The sequence below is a fragment of the Lytechinus pictus genome, chromosome 9 (genome assembly GCF_037042905.1).
Source record: "Lytechinus pictus isolate F3 Inbred chromosome 9, Lp3.0, whole genome shotgun sequence".
In the NCBI taxonomy this organism is placed as follows: domain Eukaryota; kingdom Metazoa; phylum Echinodermata; class Echinoidea; order Temnopleuroida; family Toxopneustidae; genus Lytechinus; species Lytechinus pictus.
In genome coordinates, this window is record NC_087253.1 from 8,625,364 (window position 1) to 8,647,015 (window position 21,652).

The following is a 21,652-nucleotide window of genomic DNA, read 5'->3' on the forward strand; positions in this document are numbered from 1 at the left end:
AACAGCTGTTACTCTAGTGATTTCGCTCCGCGACAAAGAAATCAAGTGTTCTCCTGTTCGCGGATGTATTGAGTTTTAGGAGCCGGCCACGTGCCGAGTAGTGAGGGCCCGCCCCCCGACTAGAGCGGGACTGCCCGCGTCAGCGAAACGTGAATTGTCCCCTTCCTCTCGTACGATTCCGTGGAATGCTGACACAACCCACGTTGAGACTCCAAATAACTGCACATGGAAGAGAGAAAAGGAAAGAAACAGCGGCACCAATTGTACATTCTAAAAGGGGGGGGGGGTACATAGTTACCATAAACACGATAAGTGTAGCAAAGACCACAGTCTACTAACAGTGGGCGAGCAAGTCTGCCTGCGCCCATGGAACTATTAACAGGTAAGATAACCATCCCGTCACCATGGCAACAAGCGAGAGAGAGAGAGAGTAAGGTTAATATTTACTGCTCGTTAGGGGTTGTCAAAAAACAAAAACAAATAAACATTAGGTCGCTAGTAAACTGTGCACAAACTGGTATTAAACATAGAAGGGTGATAAACATACTGGCAAAATTGCTTAAATTAAGGGGGGGGGAGGTTGTCGAATATATAATCTGTGTGTGTTGGAAGCCCAGCGCCCCATATTTTGAATGCAAACATCGGGAACACCTGCCATGGCTGCAGAAGTTGCCGCCCCAATACGGAAAGAATGGGAAGAGAAATGAGCAACGGGTAGCCCGCAAAAACTAATGGCACGCTTTAAAACTTGGCCAAATTGGTGCCTCGTTAGGGGTGACGAGTCAAAGTGACGGAAAAAGGCAGAGCCGACCGAGCTCCGCAGAGCGAGGTAATCATTTACAGCGCGAAGTGGGCATAAATACGAAACAACATTCTGTGGAATTAAAATCGAGCATCCACGTCCAGTTTGATCTGTTTTAGACCTCGCAATCACAATGCGCAATTTTGCTTGATTACCCATCCCTTGAATACTAACATCTTTTTCTGATAAAGGAACGGGTTCATGTCTAGATCGAGACGTGAACTCCCCTACTCGAAGAAAACCAAAGAAAGCGATTAGAAAGGCAGCCCGAAACAATGCCAGATCATACGTATTAACGCATACGTGAGTCAATGAATTTAGGATGGATTTGAGAATAGGCAGGGTTATGGGACACCGGGTATCACGGCGAGCATTTTTCCGCCTGCACCCGTCTACCAGCCGCCGGATTACAAACGCGTCAGTCACATCAGGCCAACCCAATGTTTGCATCGTAAAAGCCAGGCCTGATATATATGTACTTATTGTTGCCCCCGCATACCCATTCCAGGAGAGATAAGCAATAAACTGAGCGACCTGCTCAACGTCAGGACGTATACTTATATCATAATGATATTGCAGCCGAAACTGCTTAAACACAGACCAAGCGTTCCTATAAGTATGATGAGTGCCGGGCGCCCGCGAAGAAAACAACAGATGCTCTCTCTCTATATGAAGCTGCTCCAAAGATGGGCGGGAAGCTTGCTGCCAGCCAGATCTGCGCCAGTAATACGCGCCATCATTGCAAAACCCCAGAAGGTCAAAATCGGAGGGATTCACTGGTAGTAAGCGAAAAGCGGATTTTATATCGGTTTTTCCCATGAGAGCACTAGCTCCCAAGCGAGCAACGAGATCAACCGCCTTGTCAAATGAAGTGTAATTCACGGAACATAAATCGGAATCAATGTGGTCATTAACCGAAGCCCCCCGAGGAGAAGATAGATGCTGAATTAGACGGAATTCTCCCGGATTTCGCTTGGGGACGAGCCCTACCGGGGAGCAGCGAAAGTTATCGAAAGGCGGGTCTTAGAAAGGACCTGACATTCTCCCTAAACTAACTTCCTTACCAACTTTCTCCAACAGCATGTCCCTATGCTCCCTAGCAAATTTCAAATTACGCGAGAACTCAGAGCGACGCTCGCCTGTGAAACCCAATGAAAAACCCAACCTAAAACCAGAAATCAGAAAAGCTGCATTATGTTGATTATGGTGCCGTCTAAGAAATGGGAGCATGCTGCCAAGTTTAATTGGAGTTGGAGCTAGGCTTCTGTTTGGCGATTGCAGCGGCAGAGTTGCAGGCGTGTGAGCCATGCGCTGCTGAGGAGCATTTTCCGCACCGGTGAGCATAACGGCAGGCGGTGCGTTGGCATGACCCAGCGTTAAAGGCGAAACAGACTGGTGAGGAGCGGAAGGGGGCAGGCGCGGCGCCAGGGGCCCGAATTGCCCCTTGTCTGTTGGCATATCCTGAGGATGGGAAACTACCCCGCCGAAACGACCGGTCGTATGGCCGAAAGGGCTGGTTACCCCCAAAAGACGAAAACGCTGCTCGACCGGGCGTCGAAGCTACTGTCAGCCATAGCTCGGTGTCTATGACAGCCCAGGAACGATGTGGATGACGAGCCTGACGTAACCGAAATTGAATGTCATAGGCCCGCCAATTGAAACCCCCAAAACGCACAATAGAGCGAACGATATCCATATACTTGAGGAGCTCGCGCGCACGCATACAGTGTCGCTCCAAGTATATAGACGCGTAAATAAGGAACGAAGATGTCCACTGTTCTATGCTGGCGATCACCGGAGCCTTGCTTTGGGGGCGAAGCATTAAAGCGGACCCGGTGGTACAAAGGCTGAAGGCCTGCAACTGGGAACTTTCCTCACTTAAGCTTTCCCTTTTTAGTAATCCACCTAACTCTACAAATTCACCTTTCCAAATCTTCTCCTTAACACTGGAAGGCACCTCCCCGCCCAAATCATCACACACACAGCTAAGCATATCTGGCTGCGCAGACAGCGTAGGGAAAGGAGGGTTGGGGGCTGGTGTAAAATTATCATGACTATTAAGCCCCTCAACTACAGGGGCAGGAGGGATAGAAGGGGGAGCTTGGGATTGAATTTGGGGAATGACCGGATCTTGTGGAGAAGTCACAAGAGGCCAGGAGCCCCCCATTGTCCCGAACTCACCGTTGGTTGTCGACGCCGAACTTCCAGCAGCTGGGCTCTGCGTAGAACTCAAAACTTGGCCGACGTCTGTCTCGAGGTCGACAGGAGAAGGCTGGCTGGCGGCATCTCGGACCGAACGACGAGTATACTTCCTCTGACTTAACTTTTTGCCTGGCTTAACCTTGGGCATGATTGAATAATGCAGGGGTGGCGAAATTGAAAAGTCCTTAGAGCAAACTGTGACTCCTAACAGCTCAAAAGTCAAACAAACGGATATCAACACAAATATACAGGTATGTTCCCAGATAAAAGAATAAATTCTCAACTGCGAAGCGTTCTTTAAGATATATGAATGGGTTAGAAAGACAATTAGGAGGATCACAACTAAAGAGTTCAACGAACGAATAACAAAAATACAGGAAGTATGTTGCACAAGACAGGTGAATTGAGATGGAAGATGCTTTCAAATCGACTCCACGAAGAAGAATGCTAACTTGTTAGAAATTGGCTTTTGCCCCCTCCCGAAATTACCACGTCAGCTAACGCGACGTAGCATTTTTAGCCACGCCTCCTTGTAATGTCCGAAAAATACCAAAATTCGCAACGCAACATTTTTTGGCCACGCCTCCTCGTGAAGTCCGACAAAATACCATATTTGGCATCGCAACATATCTCCGCCAGGGCAAAGGAATTCGCCTGACCAGGCCCCTTCCTTGTAAAACACCTGTTACGTACCGCTGGCGGGCTATGTTGTTGTCCAGCTAGTCTGACCTGAGATAACCTCTCATTAACTCGCTTCGCGCGTTAAGAGGTATTATTCGAACATTTTCGTACGTGATTCTGCAGAAACGTCTTTCCAAACGCCCCTTTTTTCGTGTTTCATGTTTGTGATTCTAATCATGATTATATTCAATTTCGACTAAACGCAATCGTGATTCTGCAGAATCATGATTTGAATCATGATTCAAATCATGATTCTAGGGTAAAAAAGTGGCGGATAAACGCACCCTAAAATTTAAGCGTTCAACCTCTTAACAAGTCTACTAGAAAAAAAAACAAAAAGGGAAAAAAGGGAGATGAGAAGAAAACACACAAGAAGAAAAGTAAGCAGAGGAAGAGAAGTGAACGAAATAAGGGGAGGATAATTATTGGAAAATTGAAAAAAAAATACATGTGATTATATCAAAATGACAAGTTCGCGCCTCGCTCTCACATTGCCAATTGAGTGAGATGTTATCTACTCAATATGATAACATATAGCTTTAAAGATCCCGTTATAAAGTCAATATGCACAAATTACCCTGCTCGCGACTCGATTTCTGTTTAATTATTTTATAAAAGATATGCACCACGTTCATGCTCACTAAAAATAAAATGCTGAAAATAAAATCTTTATCCAGCGCTACGCGTTCGCATGATTTCATTAGCTCAGATACACATCCTCTCCATGAAATCCGGCAAACAGTCCTTGGGACACAGGGGGGTAGATGTCCGGGGGTAGATGTCCAGGGGGTAAATGTCCGGGGGGTAGATGTCCGGGGGTAATTGTCCGGGGGTGGATATCCGGGGGTGGATGTCCGGGGGGTAGATGTCCGGGGATAGATATCCGGGGGTGTATGTCCGGGGGATGGATGTCCGGGGGTATATGTCCGGGGGTAGATGTCCTGATACGAGTTTATTCAGATAACATCCTGATCATTTTCCCCCAAAAATGCTTAGAATGGCAAGTTTTTAGGTTAGCGTATACACACGTTTTAGCTCCCGCTTCGCGCTCGCATTTTTTGATTGGTGAGATATTAATCCTCCTCATGAGTCATTGCAGATATTTTTTATCTTTCCTTGGCCATGACAGCTTTCTTGTTTTTCCTTTTTCCCCTTTCTCTCCATCGTTTCTGCCGACTTCAGCATTAGACAAAGCCATGACACCTGTTCTGGAACTAGAATCGTACTATCAATTTCAGCAAAGTAGAGCACAGAAGTGTATTAACTATATTACTGAAAAAACTTATATGGCAAGGAAATTAAAAAAATTAAGTTCTAAATAATTTGCATATACTTAACATTTGTAGTATAAATTATTTCAAATTTCCAAAACATTGAATATCGTACATAATTCTCGGTAAATTGTTTCCTTGGCAATTTTCCGTCTTTTCAAGTGATGTTAAAAATAAGTTGTGTAATAATAATTTGACAAGGATGAATAGCTATGATTTTTATGGGAACCTAGGTGGAGGGTACCTTATATGACTTATATCTGTATGATCAGGAGTGATTCAGTACAGCACAAATTTGTAGCATATTCAAGACAAAAATGTTACAGAAGTTGATGTGTTACGGAAGTTAATGACTGTATGCTCTATGGTCTAACATAGTCCTTATTTACAAACACTGCCTTTGAAAACTGTATTTATTTTGAAAGGTGTCTCTTATACTGATTCCTTAACACAGCTGCCAACGTGCAGATATTTTTAAGTGCGTTACGGATGTTAAAGCTGTTTAGTCATACATTATTTTTTTTAGAATAGTCCTTTATCTCCGTCCAATACAGGAAACACATATGATTATTCCCTATCAATTATTCATTAATGAATATAATTCTAATTGCAGACGCATCATATAATATCAGTCAGGTTAAAAGGGGAAAAAACCTGTGGCAGTATTCGTTACGGAGGTTAAAATGAATTTGGGACAAAGTTAAAGAGAAAATAATCACAAAGTGATCATCAAATACTAGGATAAGCGCAACATGTCAGACAATTACGCCAAGCTGCCCTCACCAGACATTAATGTAAGAAATACAGACTACTTATGAAAGAGAATGATAGCAAAATCGAAAAATGACTAGAGACAGTGTCGATTCTAACAAAAGGAAAAAATAAAAGGCTTTTGGAATGAAATTACAGCTTTACTAGTCACTGGTCGCAAATGCTCTGTGGAGCTAGTGTATTAATGTTGTCTTGATAATATCTTTGAAGAAAATGTTCAGGGCTGTGATGCTAGCGGCCATAAGATACTCTCTTAATTCGCGCGATTACAAATAGTACTCTAGTTAGCGATTACAAAATATTGTAAACTATTTCGGTTATATTTTGCCGTTGTCAATCCGAAATGGATTAAAAATCGACGAATTCGCGCGCATTTAAAGTTAATCCAAACAAAATTACAAAATACTCAAACTATCTACCAATGAAAAGGCTTACAGTTTGTCACATGACCACGCCGCGGCGCTCATCAAGAAATTCTGTCGACTTTTTGTACCGCACAACATACTGTGCAAGTGAGCTGTTGAATCTAGGCATACCAGGATCAGGATGGCCGAACTGGAGTACATTTTACAAGATTTCGGGGAGGAAATCATTCAGATTTTGAAAGGTATGTGTTTATTGAATTGTACAGATCAAAGCTGAGGAAGAATGGGCTAATGATTGCAATTTGCAACTGTGGTTGATTGAGATTGAAAGTACGTTTCAATTGACGATGTAACTTTCGCGAACGAGATCTACGTGTACGTGTGAGTTGAACGTGAGATTAACACAACTGTCCGTCGCATGATGACGAGATCTTGGTCTAGTGTGTGTGAAGGGTTGGACCAAAAGTCAAGCACATCATAAAATTCAATATTTTGCAGTACTATGTTTACCTACCATCTGTTGCTATATACTCTGAATATTATTTTGTTGCAAAAACACGGCATAAAGCTAACAGTAATAACAAAAATCGCAGCGAGATCGAGACCCTACTAGCTCTCCTCAACATCGGCTTTGTTGCCTCCAATCCAGTTCCAAACGCAGGTTGTGGACTGAAGAGGTCTATATCTGCGCCGGCCCGAACGCTGCAGACGTTCGAGCGTTCGGGCTGTCGCAGTTAATTCTGGGCAAGAATTTCGCATGCAATTAAGTTACAGTAGGCCTGAGACCAATTAGGTGCCAGTGTGAGTGTACCTCGACATTTCGTGCAGGCTCCACTTCACTACCTCTACATTACGCTCCACCTACCCGAACTTCGAGACCGTGAACTCTATCAGATATTCCAAGTTACAAAGGTGGGATTTTATGGGGGAAAAATATAAAATTCATGCAACATCACGATGTTTAAAAACAAAAATAATATTCTTACTTTACACCAAGTTTCACTTCTTTTCCATGCTTCTATCAGTCTCAAAATTGGTGATTTAGAGCCAACATGAAGTTCCTCACACATATAAATAATTCGCTGCCGTATCGCATGAGATGAGCTACCGGGTCCGGTCCGAGCTCGGACCCTCGCGCGCGCATGCGATGTTTTGAAATCGGCAGCGGAATGTTTATACGTGTGAGGAACTTCATGTTGGCTCTAAATCACCAATTTTGAGACTGATAGAAGCATGGAAAAGAAGTGAAACTTGGTGTAAAGTAAGAATATTAGTTTTAATTGTTTTTAAAGATCGTGATGTTGCATGAATTTTATATTTCCCCCCCATAAAATCCCACCTTTGTCACTCGGAATATCAGATAGAGTTTACGGTCTCGAAGTTTGGGTAGGTGGAGCGTAGTGTAGCGGTAGTGAAGTGGAGTGGAGCCTGCACAAACTTCGCTCGAGGTAGTGTGATACACTATACTGCCTTGGCCTTAATTGGGCCTTACGGCTGTGAATATTGTTATTGTTAGTGACCGGCCAAGTAGTCTAGATCTAGACTAAACTTAAAATCTAGGAGATGGGTCTAGATCTAAATGTAAAAGATCTAAAACTAAAAGCTAATGTAAATACAGGAACCATAGCCTTTACACAGAATGTGGAAATTGATTAACTGCTAATTAATGCAAATTAAAATCACCAAACAATGCTTTTTTTTAACTGTAGGTCTAAGTCCAACTTGACTCTAAATCTGGTAGAGCTAAGTACAGGGATCATAATTTGTACATAGAATTTGGAAATTCATTAATTTGGCTAATTTATGCATAAGTAGGCCTGCACAGTTTTCCTTTATTGTGCCTTGAACTTTTAGCAGGTGACACGTGTGTTCTGTTAACACTCCATTAAGCGTTTAACCGCCGACCGTGCCTGCAGGCACGCTTCCGTGAAATGGAAGCATGTCTTCATGTGACACATTATAAACAGAGTAAAAAACACCTAAGATCTTAGAAATTGGTATCAATAGAAAGTATCTAGAGTAAATTCCTGTTATTTTGATATTTAATTTGATGATTTTTATAAAGTATTTGTTTATCTTTTATGTTAACTAAAAACCAGTAAAATTTTGGATCAAAATGACGTAATAATGTACACAAAACGCATACAGATAGGCAGGTCGAGTATAAATGCAATTTAGTATTTATGTTGAGTGTGTTACCGTAGCAACGATTATTGATATAATAAAAACAAGAATTCCAATGATAAGAGTAATTCGTATTATTACTTATTTGTTGATTTACAGGATGTCTAATTAAAAAGGAAAAAAAAAAGCAACTGGCCGACCCCGCCCACCGCCCCTAAAATAGGATTTTTCCAATTTTGGGGCCCTTTTTTTGCGTGCCGATATTATCTTCATAACTCCAGTTAGAATCAATGGTATTTGTGATTTTGGTGTCTACATAAAGCTGACAATAAGGCCAATCTTATTAGTAGAATCACAAGCTCACAAATTTACATCTTTATCACTAAATTGCATATTCTTTTAAAAATACAAAAATTTAAAAAATTATTATATGTTTATTTGGTTACCATAGCAACACACTGAATGAGTTTTCCTTCCAAGAAGATTCTGCTAGGATCGAAGGCTCAGGCCCCTTTTTGACTCGGGTTATTTATTTATTTTTACGAAGAATGCATGATTTTGCCTTTTGAAGTACTGGATCTCATGATATCATGTGACTACTTATGTTTTATACTTTCGACATGACAGGAGCATTTCTTCTCAGAAAATGAAGGATTCATTGAGTACAGATTCAAGAATATGAGGCCGAATGGCAAACAGGGTAAGAAGAGGAAGCATGCCAAATCAGATGATCACAAACAAGTAGATGTGATAGTGGATGAGGAATTACTTCAAGATGAAGAATTACAAGAAAAGGTGTGAGAAATGTCAATCTTGTTACAGTGTTGATTCCTGCAAAATAATATGTGAAATAAGATGGGTGGCTGACTGAAAGACTTGTCTGAGTTTAAATAAACAAAAGATAATTCAAGATATTCTTAAAGCACAAATATAGTTTTGGTAAGGAAAAAGTAGAAAAATAAAACTTGCTCTATATTTGAAAAGACATCAAAAGTATTTTCGAACAGCTTTCACGCTTTGAAACGAAGTCAGATTAATGATTTTACAATAATTACACCTTGCAAACTGTACATGTAGTTATTATATGTATAGATTTGTTCGAAAGCCCTCCGAACAATTAAAAAATAAGTCAAATAAATTATTAAAAAGTAAAATAAGAGATTCAAAGCAAATTATTATTGGTCAATGATATGCCTTGATAATCATAATTCTTTCATTCTCAAGTTTGTTTCATCAATCTGAGTGACAATGCACATTTGGAAAGCTCTAATAGGTGATTTCATGCAGTTAACATTTAACGAAATTATATTGACAAATGTTGTGAAATCTATTTCTCATGTCGATATTGGCATGGTTTCTGTCATTTTGATGATGTAATTGCCATGTCGATGGCATCCCTAGTACGCATGCACATCTGTGTAATGTATGAAATGCAGAATAGCTCAAAATACGAGATCAAGGGGGCACCAAATTAAAGGCACGTTTAGAAGTAATACAAAGAGTATGTCTAAGGCAATAAAAATGCCTTACATGTACATGCAGGTTATTTTGATAGTTGAAATAATACAGTAACTTCTGTCTTTCAGGTTAACTGAAAGAAGCACACAGTTCCCACTGCAGCAAATAAGGGGAAAATTATCCAATTTTTCAAAGACACTGCTGCTTATTGTCAAATGATGCTAAAGAAGAGGACAGACATGACCATTACAGACTTCATCACCACCTTTCCAATGATACAAGAGATGCCAGAACTTGTAAGTTAACCCAAACTTCATGACGACTTATTTAGAGGCCTATTTGATCACCTTTTCTTCTGCTAATTGGCAACACTTGTATTTTTACTTTAATGCTTAACGTGTTAAACAAAACATTTGCTTATAATATATCCACTAAGACTTAAATATGTTTAAAATTGTTATGATTGCCAATTTGTACTGAAAGAACACAGATTCTCACTATGTCTGATTGTTGTCAGTTTAAGGATTTTGATGCTCAGTTCCCTTATGTTTGGCCCATCTAAGTGAGCTATTGTGACCGCTTTTTGTCCGTTGTGCCTACACTGTTTACATTTTAATCTTCTCAAGAACCCCTGGGCGGATGTCGAGCAAACTTGGTGAGGATCATCTTTAGGGGGTTTATTCATATGGAGCATGTGCCCCCCCCCCCAATTGGAGATAGTGGGTAAACTTTAAAAATCTTCTCCAGACCCAAAGCAGTACAGTCATTATCTGTTGAATGTAGATACCTTTATAAATGGAGAATATAAGTTGTTTATGTCAAGACCTAGGATGGTCACCTTGGGCTCCTAAAGGGGATGAAAGATTGGAAAAAGGGTCAATTTGGGAAATCATATTTTCATATTGAATTTCTGTAGAACCAGATATCAGATTTCAACCAAACATGTAGATCGTCCTTACGTGGTAAGGACCTGAAGTTGTTCGTATATGGCATGTGGCAACGTGCCAGGGGTGGTGGGGGGGGGGGGGTCAATTAATTATTCAGGTACCCAAAAGCTCTACAAACAAGATATGTTGTATAAATACCTTTATGAAAGAATAAGTTTTTCATGACAATATCTAGGCAAGCTACTTGGGCCCCTGTAGGTATAACAGAAAATAAATGGGGCCGGGGGGGGGGGTCTGGTAAATCAGATTGTTATCATCTTCAAAACCAAACGTGATGAGGATCATCCATAGGGGTAGGGACTTAAAGTTATTCATGTGGAGCAGGGTAATATTTACTTCATAGCGTTAAAGATAAAGAATATATGTTGTAATTTTAATGTAAATGACAAAATGCATGCACTTTTCTCACCAAGAGAGGAAATTGTACTAGGCTTTCCCGTTAATGTTAGAGTTTTTCCCATTTTCTCCAGGTGTAAATAGGGCTTTTATTCCAATCATATTTAGGGTAGATCCAAAGTTTCTCAAATCATGCATGTTAAAGGAGAATTAAACCCTTGTAGCAAGTTAGCTTGTGTGAAAGTAGAAAAATCAAAGAATGAAATCAACGAAAGTTTGAGTAAGATTTGGCAAGTAATAAGAAAGTTATGAGCATTTGAATGTCAAGATCACTAATGCTATGGAGACATTGCCATTGGCAATGCGACCAATATCTGTGATGTCACAGACGTACAACTCTCCCCTTTGGACACTGAAAATATACCCCAAAATATCTTATTTTGCTCATTCTTATGATATGACAAACAAATCATCCATGATATAATGCTGTGAAACCTCTGTACTTGTCCTCTCATAAAAGAACACCTCATCTTGCAATAGACTCTATAAAAGAGAGAATTTAAGTGAAATAAGTATTAAAGTAATGGGGGAGTTCTAAGTCTGTGACATCACAGATCTCGGTCGCATTGCCAATGGGAGGATCTACATGGCATTAGTGATCTCAATATTCAGATACTCATAACTTTCTAATTATTCATTCAATCTGGCTCAAACTTTCAACAATACGTTTCTTTGATTTTTCACTTTGATATGAATTCAACTGGTTTCTAGGGTTTCTTTCTCCTTTAATTATCCTTATGTGGGTTATGTCCATGTTTCATGAACTAGGCAAAATGTATGCATTGAATCATGGACCCAATGTTCTACTATTACAATCATGAATGTTCGGTTTACAAAAATATACTGTTTGGTTTTACAGATCAACATGGACTTTGAAACAGAACATCGGCACCTTTCTGACAATTTTATTTCAAAGTGGGAGTCGTTCTACAGAGACCGTATCATAAAATTAGGTTTGAGCGGGTATCCAGCGGTAAAAGAATCAATTCAACAGTTTTGAGGAAGGAGACAACAGTGAGTAAAGTTTTTATTTTTAAGGACTCCAGGCTGAAATTCAAATGATTTGAAAAAGTAGAGTAAAATATAAATCCATTCGGAAGGTATTTGCGGTACAACAATGTAAGAGTTGGAAACGCCACATTCCGAGCTGAACTGCGCAGCTCGTCGTCAGAACGAATGAAGATAAGAGGAAGATACAACAACGTATGTACATGTATGATGCTAGGTTTAGGCTGAAAAAAAAAAGAAATTGAAAACAATAGTAAGAATAGAGTTGAGGTGAAAGAAGGAGGATGTGGCAGTGGAAGTAAGTAAGTTCGTGCATAGGAAAGAGGGGGAAACATCAAAGGGATTACTTCTATGAATATAAGAACAATGGGAACTGAAGGGGATATAAAAGGTGCATAGAGCATAGAGGAGATCAAAGAAAGCGCCTTGGCATATATTGTTATATAAAAGAGTTTAGTACATTAAAGATATACCTTCAAGTCTTATAGAGTAAAATATAACAAGCGCAACACTAAAGATGTCATCAAAATCGGATGAAAAAGTAACAAAGTCACTTTTTTTTTTGGTGGGGGGGGGGCATTTTTTTTCTTCAATAAAATGGTTTCATGCATATTCAATGAGCAAGCTGATGATATCAAACCTCAACTTTTTATTTTGTATTTTAGTATGTGAAATAATTATTCAAATTTTCTGCTCCAGACATAATAAACTAGGATGACTGACTCCTGATGGAATGTTTATGATCATTGTTGTTACTGAGTTATGTCCATATAAGGGATAGATTTTTATACACATATGATGTGTTGTGCTTGTTAAATTTTACTCTACTTTCCAAATTATCAGATTTTCAGCCTAGATTCCCCCTTTATTTCTGATTTATATTTATTGTCAGTTTGGTTGTGCAAAGAAAATTTGTTTGCTGCTTTATCTAGGTGACAGCAGACAAAACATATTAACAGTTATCCGTTTTCAAATACTTATGTGGCACTCTCCATGATTATTAAAAAGATGTTCAGATATCTAATGATCCAAACAACAGTTGTCTCCACACTTTTTTTGTCTTGCCTAAACAAAGTTTGGCCGAGACCTTGTAATCTCTCTCTCTCTCTCTCTATCACACATGAAATTGTGATGAAAGGATGGTACAATATATGCATTGCATTACAATGAGGAGATGATGCAATGTACATGTATGTACATCATTGCATCAAAGTGAGCAGATAAGATATAATCTTACCTACTATCATTACATGACAATAAGGGAGTGTGCCAAAGTTAATTAAACATATTAAATTATAATATCATAATATTTATCTTTTACAGGAGACCTGTGTGGTTTAACTGCACTGTTGCTGATGTTACATAAGCCACTAACAAAGACCAAGAACCCCACCTCGAGTTCAAGAGCATCGCCGAGTTTGGAGCACTTCATCCAGTACAGACCTGTAAGTAGTCAATTAGTGAATAAGCGAATTTTGGGTTCCCTATCAGACATCAATTTATCCTTAACTTCCTGTCCCACAATGCTTCTCTTTTGGTGTGTGTTTCTTGCTATTTTCACAAATTTTTTTCCCTATCTTTTTTTTTCTGTCTGTCCCTCTTCATTGGGTTTTTCTCCACCCGGCCCAATTAGTCTATGTTATTTTTTTTTTCTTTTGTTCCCGGGCTTTGTGCCACCTCTTTATGAATCTTCCTCTACATTGGTTAATGCCTCTCCCCTTGACTTTTCACTATGAAAACTTTTCTATTTTTCTGTGTATCCTATGTATTAAGAATTGTGTGATCATTAAAAAGAAATTAATTGTAGTATTTATTTATCCAACAACAATATCAACTTCATGTATAATAACAAATGCAAAAATATGAACAAAGAAAAATTATAATATGATTACAAATTGCAGAGCCAGAACTTGAAAGAGGCCATAGAAATATAATGCAGTGGTGTATGTTATCCTGAAGATGCATTCCAATATCTTATGTAATGCAAATTCCAGCTGTGCAGGCATGTTTACATGCAGTCATTAATCTCTCCTTCACTGGCAAAACCTCATTGTTGGCTTATAGATATTGTTGGCTGTTTATGGATCATGGCAGCCTCCCAATGCTTCATTCATGGGGTTGTTTCAAATATACTACAGGTTTACATCATGTAAAATTTTTCCTCCCTGTTTGAATACGAGAGTAATTAGGTTCTACATTTGTTTGAATATGATATTGTTGGGGCCTATGCTTTTAAAATTTGTAGCTCATGTTGTCAATGCTCAACTATCACTTCTTTCTGTTTCTTTGCCAGATTGGGACAGATGTTCAAGCGACAGCAGCTGGGAAATCTGCTGAGTTTCGGCAGCCCTATATTCTAGCCCTTGGACACAGACGCAAGCCACTACAATCTTGCGGATCGAACTACTTCTTCAGTTTTCAGCCAATATTCATGAAATTTGGCACATACATTGGTCTGCTTGTGAGGATGTGCAGACACATTTTTCACAAAAGTAACTAGAAAACAAGGTGATATCTAGTTTGATATTACATTGCTGAGAGTGATTTAGTATTCATGAGTCATAAGCTAAAGAATCAAGCAGAATTTACAGGGTCTTGCATTAAGACATAGAGACAAATTTAACCCTAAATAGACTGGGGAGGAGGAGGGTGAAAGGCCCCCCCCCCCTTGAATTTTTTTTTTGCCATAAATCTGTCGATAAATCTCATGCAACTTTTGAGACCAAATTTGGGACGCCTGGGTATGCAGTCCGAAATTATGCATGATTATGTAAGTGCATGTCAGTCCCAAAATTGCTCAAAATGCAAATTCTGTTTTTAGCCAAAATTCATACTGTTCTCTTTACTTTTACTGATTAAAATCAATTAATTTCATGTTGTTTAAGATCATAAAATTATTGTCGACAATTTCCATCCAAAAAAAGTTGAAAACAAAGAAATACATATGAAATTTCAAAAACAATTAAATACTTAAAACACTTTGATACTGATTATTTTTTGATGTGCATTTGGTCAGAATCTCACAGGGAGTCTCTAAAAAGATTAGCGGTACAAGGGCCTTATAATTTAAAACAGTCAAATTCTAATTTCATGCATAAATTAGGATAATTAATAACAAATTAATTTGAATAATTTTGGAACAATCAAATAGTATACAGTTTTGTAGATTAAGTCATGGGTGACGTGCATGACTAATTTCGATTGCGTGATCAACAAAGCCGAGATTGGGGGGGGGGGGGCTTAAGGGCATTTAACCCCCCCCCCCCAAAGTCTTTCCATCCTCCAAAATACTCCAGTCTGATTAAGGTTAAACTTTCATTTTCATATTTATTTTGCTATTTTTGTCTCACCTGGACAAAGTTCAGCAGATACTTAATCACGGTCCTTGTTGGTCTGTTATTCTGTTACAACAATCTGAAAGTTTTTGTTTAACTTGCTCTCATTTCTTTATTTCTGCAATTTATGAATTTGAGTACACATGACTATAATTAATTATGACATGAAATTATTTACTATGACACTGATTAGCGCTGAAACAAAACTTGCATTGTAAACTCTTTCAATATTATACATTGCCTGGTCACTTATCCCTTCCTTATTATATATGATATAACTTATTCTGTGTATTTTTATGAATTCATATCAAATCACAGCACTTAATATCAAAATTATACCCCCGCCAAATGAAGTTTGAAGGGGGTATATAGTAATCAGCGTATGGTCGGGCGGGCGATCCGTTGCAAACCTTGTGGATCAAACTACTTCCTTATTTTTCAACCAATACTTATGAAATTTGGCACATACATTGTTCTTGGTGTGAGGATGTGCAAGACACATTTTTCACATGTGTCGAAAACTGCGTTGTCATGGTAACGTCATGTAATGTCATAAAATTTGGTTAAAAATCTTGTGGATCGAACTTCTTCCTCAGTTTTCAACCAATACTCATGAAATTTGGCACATACATTGGTCTTGATGTGAGGATGTTCAGGACACATTTTTATCATGTGTCGAAAACTGTGTTGCCATGGTAACGGCATGTTATGTCATAAAATTTGGTAAAAATCTTGTGGATCGAACTTCATCCTTAGATTTGAACAAATACTCGTGAAATTTGGCACATACATTGGTCTTGGTGTGAGGATGTTCAGGACACATTTTCCACATGTTTCGGAAACTGTATTGCCATGGTAACGGCATGTTATGTCAGAAAATTTGGTAAAAATCTTGCGGATCGAACTATACTTCCTCAGTTTTCAACCAATACTCATGAAATTTGGCACATACATTGGTCTTGGTGTGAGGATGTGCAAGACACTTTTTTCACATGTTTCGAAAACTGTTGCCATGGTAACGGCACATATAATGTCAGAAAATTTGGTAAAAATCTTGCGGATTGAACTTCTTCCTCAGTTTTTAACCAATTTGGCACAAACATTTGTCTTGATGTGAGGATGTGCAAGACACATTTTTCACGAGTCGAAAATCGTGTTGTCATGGTTACAGCATGTTATTGATGGGGCGGGGGTATTAATCACCTTCGGTGATATTTCTAGTTCACCTTATAATTGTACAGAATATTTAATGTTTCTACTTTCATTATATTGATTGTACAATGGTCTTCATAATCATATTACACTCTGATGTGTATTGTTGCAATGTAAATAATTCTTTGAAAGCATTGAATTTTGAATGTTAACTGAAATGTGTATTGTTGCAATGTAAATAATGCTTTGAAAGCATTGGATTTTGAATGTTAACTGATGAAATGTTATGAAAATAAAGCTGTAAAAGCACCCATTTCTTAATTTCATATTGTGTACTGTTTTTTTAGATTGTGAAAGTGTTAATCTAGAAAGGGATTTATAGTTAATTCATAACTGATTAGTTTTTAATCTAATTTGATTATGATTGATGTAATCTTCCTGAAGATTAAAAATGAGTAATCCAAGAAAAGTTTACTTTTTAATCTGAAGGGATTTGTCCCTCAGGACAATCTGAGCTGGATTAAAAAGTTAATCTATTTGATTACAATTATAATCGCTCGAATTTAGAGAGTAGTCGAGACACATTTTTTGGTGAATTGTGACGATTTTTTAGAATGACCCTAGAGAGAGAGCGATGGTCAACCCGAATCCGAGGCAGAACTGGTAACTATCATAACTGGTACCGCATCCTGGGTGGCGACCAGGATTGGAAACAGGGACAAATGCAACATTTTCGGATAAATCGCTTCCAAACACCCAGAAAGTAAAGATAAACAACGACCGATAGTCTTATGAACTCAAAGACTGAGAGTGAACTGAATAAAAGACAGGAGGTAGATATCCCGAGTCACCTTCGCAATACTAAGGGCTTAAAATCGCCCATTTCAACATTCACAGTCTAAGACATAAACTTGATCTTTTGAAAATGTTATTAGCTGGAAAAAAGATCGATGTAATATCGATAACAGAAATATAGTTGCATAAAGATATTAGAGACACGGAAAAAGTCATTCCTGTGTATTCTCTCACTCGTATGGACTGACTTGGACTCAAAAGCCAAAAGCTTTATACATTTCTTATAATATCTAATTTGAGAATATTGGCGATTTCACGACAATAACTTTTGAATCGTGCTGGGTTGAAATAGACATAAAAGCCAGCAAACCTGATATCTTAGGAGTCTATATATCAAACAAATATTCTACATATCTTGACGAACTTAATGAAACCCGAGAGTGATGATAATAATTATATCATTGTTGGTGACTTCGATTTAGATATATTTGATCCAAAAGATAAAGAAAAATTAAACGATTTTTGTGACCATCATCATGACCATCAATATCTCAACTCGTAGAAAAACCCATTAGGGTAACAGAAAAAGCTAGTTCATCAGTCAGTCTGCAAGCCTCTGTGTTAATGAGCAAATGAGCAAGATTTATCCAAGTCCCTGCAAAATCTCGTGAATTGTGAGACTTTCTATCTCAAAGAATTTAACCACTTTCTCCTTGAGTAATATTGGTTTTTTGTACCGCATGAAAGAGTAAGCGTTACTATTTTATACTGATCATTTCTTTTGGATAAAATATTTTGATAAATAAATGAATTTAAGGCATGAAAAAATGCCTCAAACTGAATTTTCTTCCTCTTTTCTCTCTTGCAAATTGTGCAAAATTTGTTGTTTTTAGGCACAAACATTATTTATATTATCAGAAAGCTCAAACTCTATCCTTTCTTACAGTGTCACTCTTGATATGTGGCACATTTTAGATGGGTCAGCGGCCAGCTTTTTCCACCAAAATGCAAGACGAGATTTCTTAAATTTATGAGTAGCATAAAATCCAGAGTTCTGATTGGTTGAATAGTGTTTTCAAAACAACAGGCGCGGGTAATTTGAAGAGATTACCACATGGTGAGTGTGACCTTGCAGAGGCCCAGTGTGGGAACATTGGAATTTGCGTGGGTGTGTGATCTCTATGACCAATCAGAGCGCTGTATTCTTGTTTTAAACTGCTAAATGTACTTGGCCTATGAAAAGCTGGCTGCTGACCCATCTAAGATACCTCTTCTTATAAAATTAATACATATTAAAGCTTACAAGTTCAGCTTTATCATAATTGAAACATTATTTGGGCCTAACCAGAAATCAAGTGTAAAAACAACACGTTTTGTTGCATGAAAATAATTATTTTGTTTCATGATTTAGATAAAAAGTTTCACCTATGTTACAAAATCTTTTTAAAAATCAAGACACACGACCTAAAAGAATGATATTTAATTTTTATAAAAATATAAAAATAATGAAATTTTGTCAATATTTAGTGCAGTAATGGCGGAAAAAATATGTATATTCGTCCGCACCCAGCTCATGAACCCTGCAAAAACTCTCTAGTAATGAATATCAATCGGATAAAAGAAGCCACTTTTTGAGGGCTTGCCGTCTGACTGTCATGCATCGACCTTATATGTTTGTCACATCCAGAAAAGGGTGAATAAAGTAGAAATTGTATCGATTCCATAGGCGCATCCAGGGGGGCGGTCGGCCCGCCCCCCCCCCTATTGGCGGAGCAAAAAAGGGGGAAAAAGAAAGGGAAAAAAAAGGGGGGGGGGGAGAGAGGAGAAAAATTGAGGAGGAAGACGAGTGATTAAAATAAGTTGAGGGGAAGACTTGAAAATAAAAATAATATTTAATGTTACTATATAAAATTTTCGCTCTCGCATTGCCTGTTACGTGATTTTCATATCTTGTTCAATATGGAGCTTAAATATCAAGTTTGGAAGTCATTATACAAAACATATTTCACCTCGGAAATCGAACTTTCATTATTTTATGTGATTTACACATTGATTTTTAAAAAGGGCTCTATAAAAATTTCAGTTTTATGGTCTGAATATTAACATTTTCTGCTAGCGCTTGCACGCTCGCAAGTTTTGATTTATCAGGTATCTATTATTGTCGTGTATTCCATAAAGGATTCAAGATATCCCCTTTAAGTTCTGATTGTCAAAACGAATCAGCTAGTGCTGCACGCTCGCAATTTGATTGGCGAGTTATGTATGTCTCAATATTGATTAAACAACTAACTACTTAAAATCACCTTTTCATGACAGTTTTTTTTTATATTTGCTCGCTATTAGCGCTCGTATAAATGGTTGAAAATATATTATTATATTATTATTATATCGGAATATCAAAAAGTTTAAGCTCGCGCTTCGTGCTCGTTTCGATTTTCATGATAAAAGATGCATTTAGAATGCCTAGATTTTAGGTCTAAATATGAAACACGCGTGTGCATATTTATTCAGATACTCAACTTGTTCTCTATTTAAATCATTATCCAGTTTCAGATCACAATATAAAAAATTCTGCTCGCGCTTTGTGCTCGCATAATTGATGTAATTGGAAGATCCCCAATTTCTCATGCTTTTCATGATTTACAAAACATGAATAGAATGTCTCGTTAGTAGGTCGAAATCTCGAAATTTTCCGCTCGCGCTTCGCGCTCGCATCAATTGTTTAGTTAGGCCTATGTAGTTATATTTTTCACGATTACACAAATTATTAAAATTGTCCTTTCCTTATGAAGAAATGTCAAAGATTTTCAGCTCGCGCTTTGGATCCAGTTCCCGCCAATAGGGGAGGGGGGCGATTTTTTTTTTCACTCATATTTCTCCCCTATCGGCTGATTTGTGTTTGTTTCTTTGAATGGGTTGTCCCAGTGGCGTAATGGGCCCAACATTTTGAGGTAGATCGATACGGCGTATCGCGTGGAATTATTAAGAAGTTGCGAGCGAACGAAGCAAGCGAACAAAAATCAAAGTTTGTGATAGATTTTGAAATAACATTTGGAAAAATAATAGGCCTATATTTTACCCTTATACCTATCCTTTTTCTCTTTTTTTCTTGGGCGTGAAAAATTGGGGGGGGGGGGGGGCAAGCGCCGATGTCCTGACAGTCATTTTCCAGCTTCATTCTTATAAAACAACATAAACAAAATTGTAATGATCTTATAACGCCTATATATTCTGGGCAATGTTTGTAAAATTGAACAAAATGCGTATGTAACTACAGTGCGTATAAAAAAACCGGACAGATTTGAAAAGTCTATCATTTTCTTATTTCAAATTATGATGTCTATATTTAGGTGTTAATTGGTGCTCCGAAGTCTTATCTTTCAAATGTCATTAAAACTTTTAGTTTCGTTCATGCTTGAGCGAACAGGAAATGTTTTTGTCTGGGGTTAAAAAGGAGGCTTGCGCGAAAATGGCATAATATGATAAATATGATGATCAGACTTCTTGCTAATTAGCAGACTTCCTCTTAACCTTTCATTATCTTTGCAATAATTTTCAAATTATCCGGTCAAAATTCATTTTCAAATCTATTTATTTGCTTGAATTGTTCTGTTGTTTCTTTTTAATATGTTCTCTTTAGCTTTGCCTGAATATTCCTTCTTCAAGCAAAAACTTTTTTTTTTCAACCGAAGTATGGGAGGGCGTGTATTTTATTTTTTAATCATTTCATTGTGTGCTAAAAAGGTTATGGTGCCTTTTAAACAGTACCATACAGATGGGCGGGGTTTGGGGATGCCCCCTCCCCTTCGAAAAAAAAAAAATCTTGACCAAGAAAAAAAGTGGAAAGGAAATAAAAGAGAAGATAGAAAGTAAAATATATTATTTTCTGAATATTATGTCAAAATCTATCAGAAAAGTTGATATTGTAATGAAAAGGTGGGAATATTTGCGTGCTCGCTTCGCTCGCTCACAACTGTTTAATACATTTTACTCGATCTGCCATATCTAGCTCCTTCAAAATTTACTCAATACACTATTGCCATTAAAAGACATGAATCCCTTCCTGTTTGTCCTGTCAAGCATATAATTAAACTTGGTCAAGGTATCAATAACCCCTTGAAAACTTGATTCATGTCTTTTAAAGGTACTATAACATAATTTGTTTCACATAACAAAAGGAATTGAATATTTATAAGTTTTCCCAATTAATACCGCAAATCTTCTTGCTTGGGTTGACAAAAAATCTTCTTTTCTTATTTATGAAGGAAAATTCAAAGGTAAAAAAGAATTTAAATGAAAAAAAAGAAATAATTCAAGTACATAAATAAATTTGTAAATAAAATTT

General features: G+C 37.8%; 1 protein-coding gene and 1 long non-coding RNA gene across 2 annotated transcripts; one reads left to right on the forward strand and one right to left on the reverse strand.

Moving 5' to 3' along the window:
• Nucleotides 1–1,933: 1,933 nt before the first annotated feature.
• Nucleotides 1,934–3,247, reverse strand: LOC135155400 (uncharacterized). Its single transcript, XM_064104303.1, has one exon. The coding sequence runs from the start codon at nucleotides 3,150–3,152 to the stop codon at nucleotides 2,043–2,045; it is 1,110 nt and encodes a 369-aa protein (XP_063960373.1). The 5' UTR covers nucleotides 3,153–3,247; the 3' UTR covers nucleotides 1,934–2,042.
• A 2,998-nt stretch (nucleotides 3,248–6,245) lies between these two features.
• LOC135155461 (uncharacterized) lies at nucleotides 6,246–9,929 on the forward strand. The gene is made up of 3 exons (XR_010294612.1): nucleotides 6,246–6,334; nucleotides 8,844–9,011; nucleotides 9,803–9,929. It is a non-coding gene; the product is annotated as an uncharacterized LOC135155461 (long non-coding RNA).
• The last annotated feature ends 11,723 nt before the right edge of the window (nucleotides 9,930–21,652 follow it).

Coding starts and splice junctions, on each gene's coding strand:
- LOC135155400 (XM_064104303.1), bottom strand. CDS start 3,152: ATGCCCAAGGTTAAGCCAGGCAAAAAGTTAAGTCAGAGGAAGTATACT.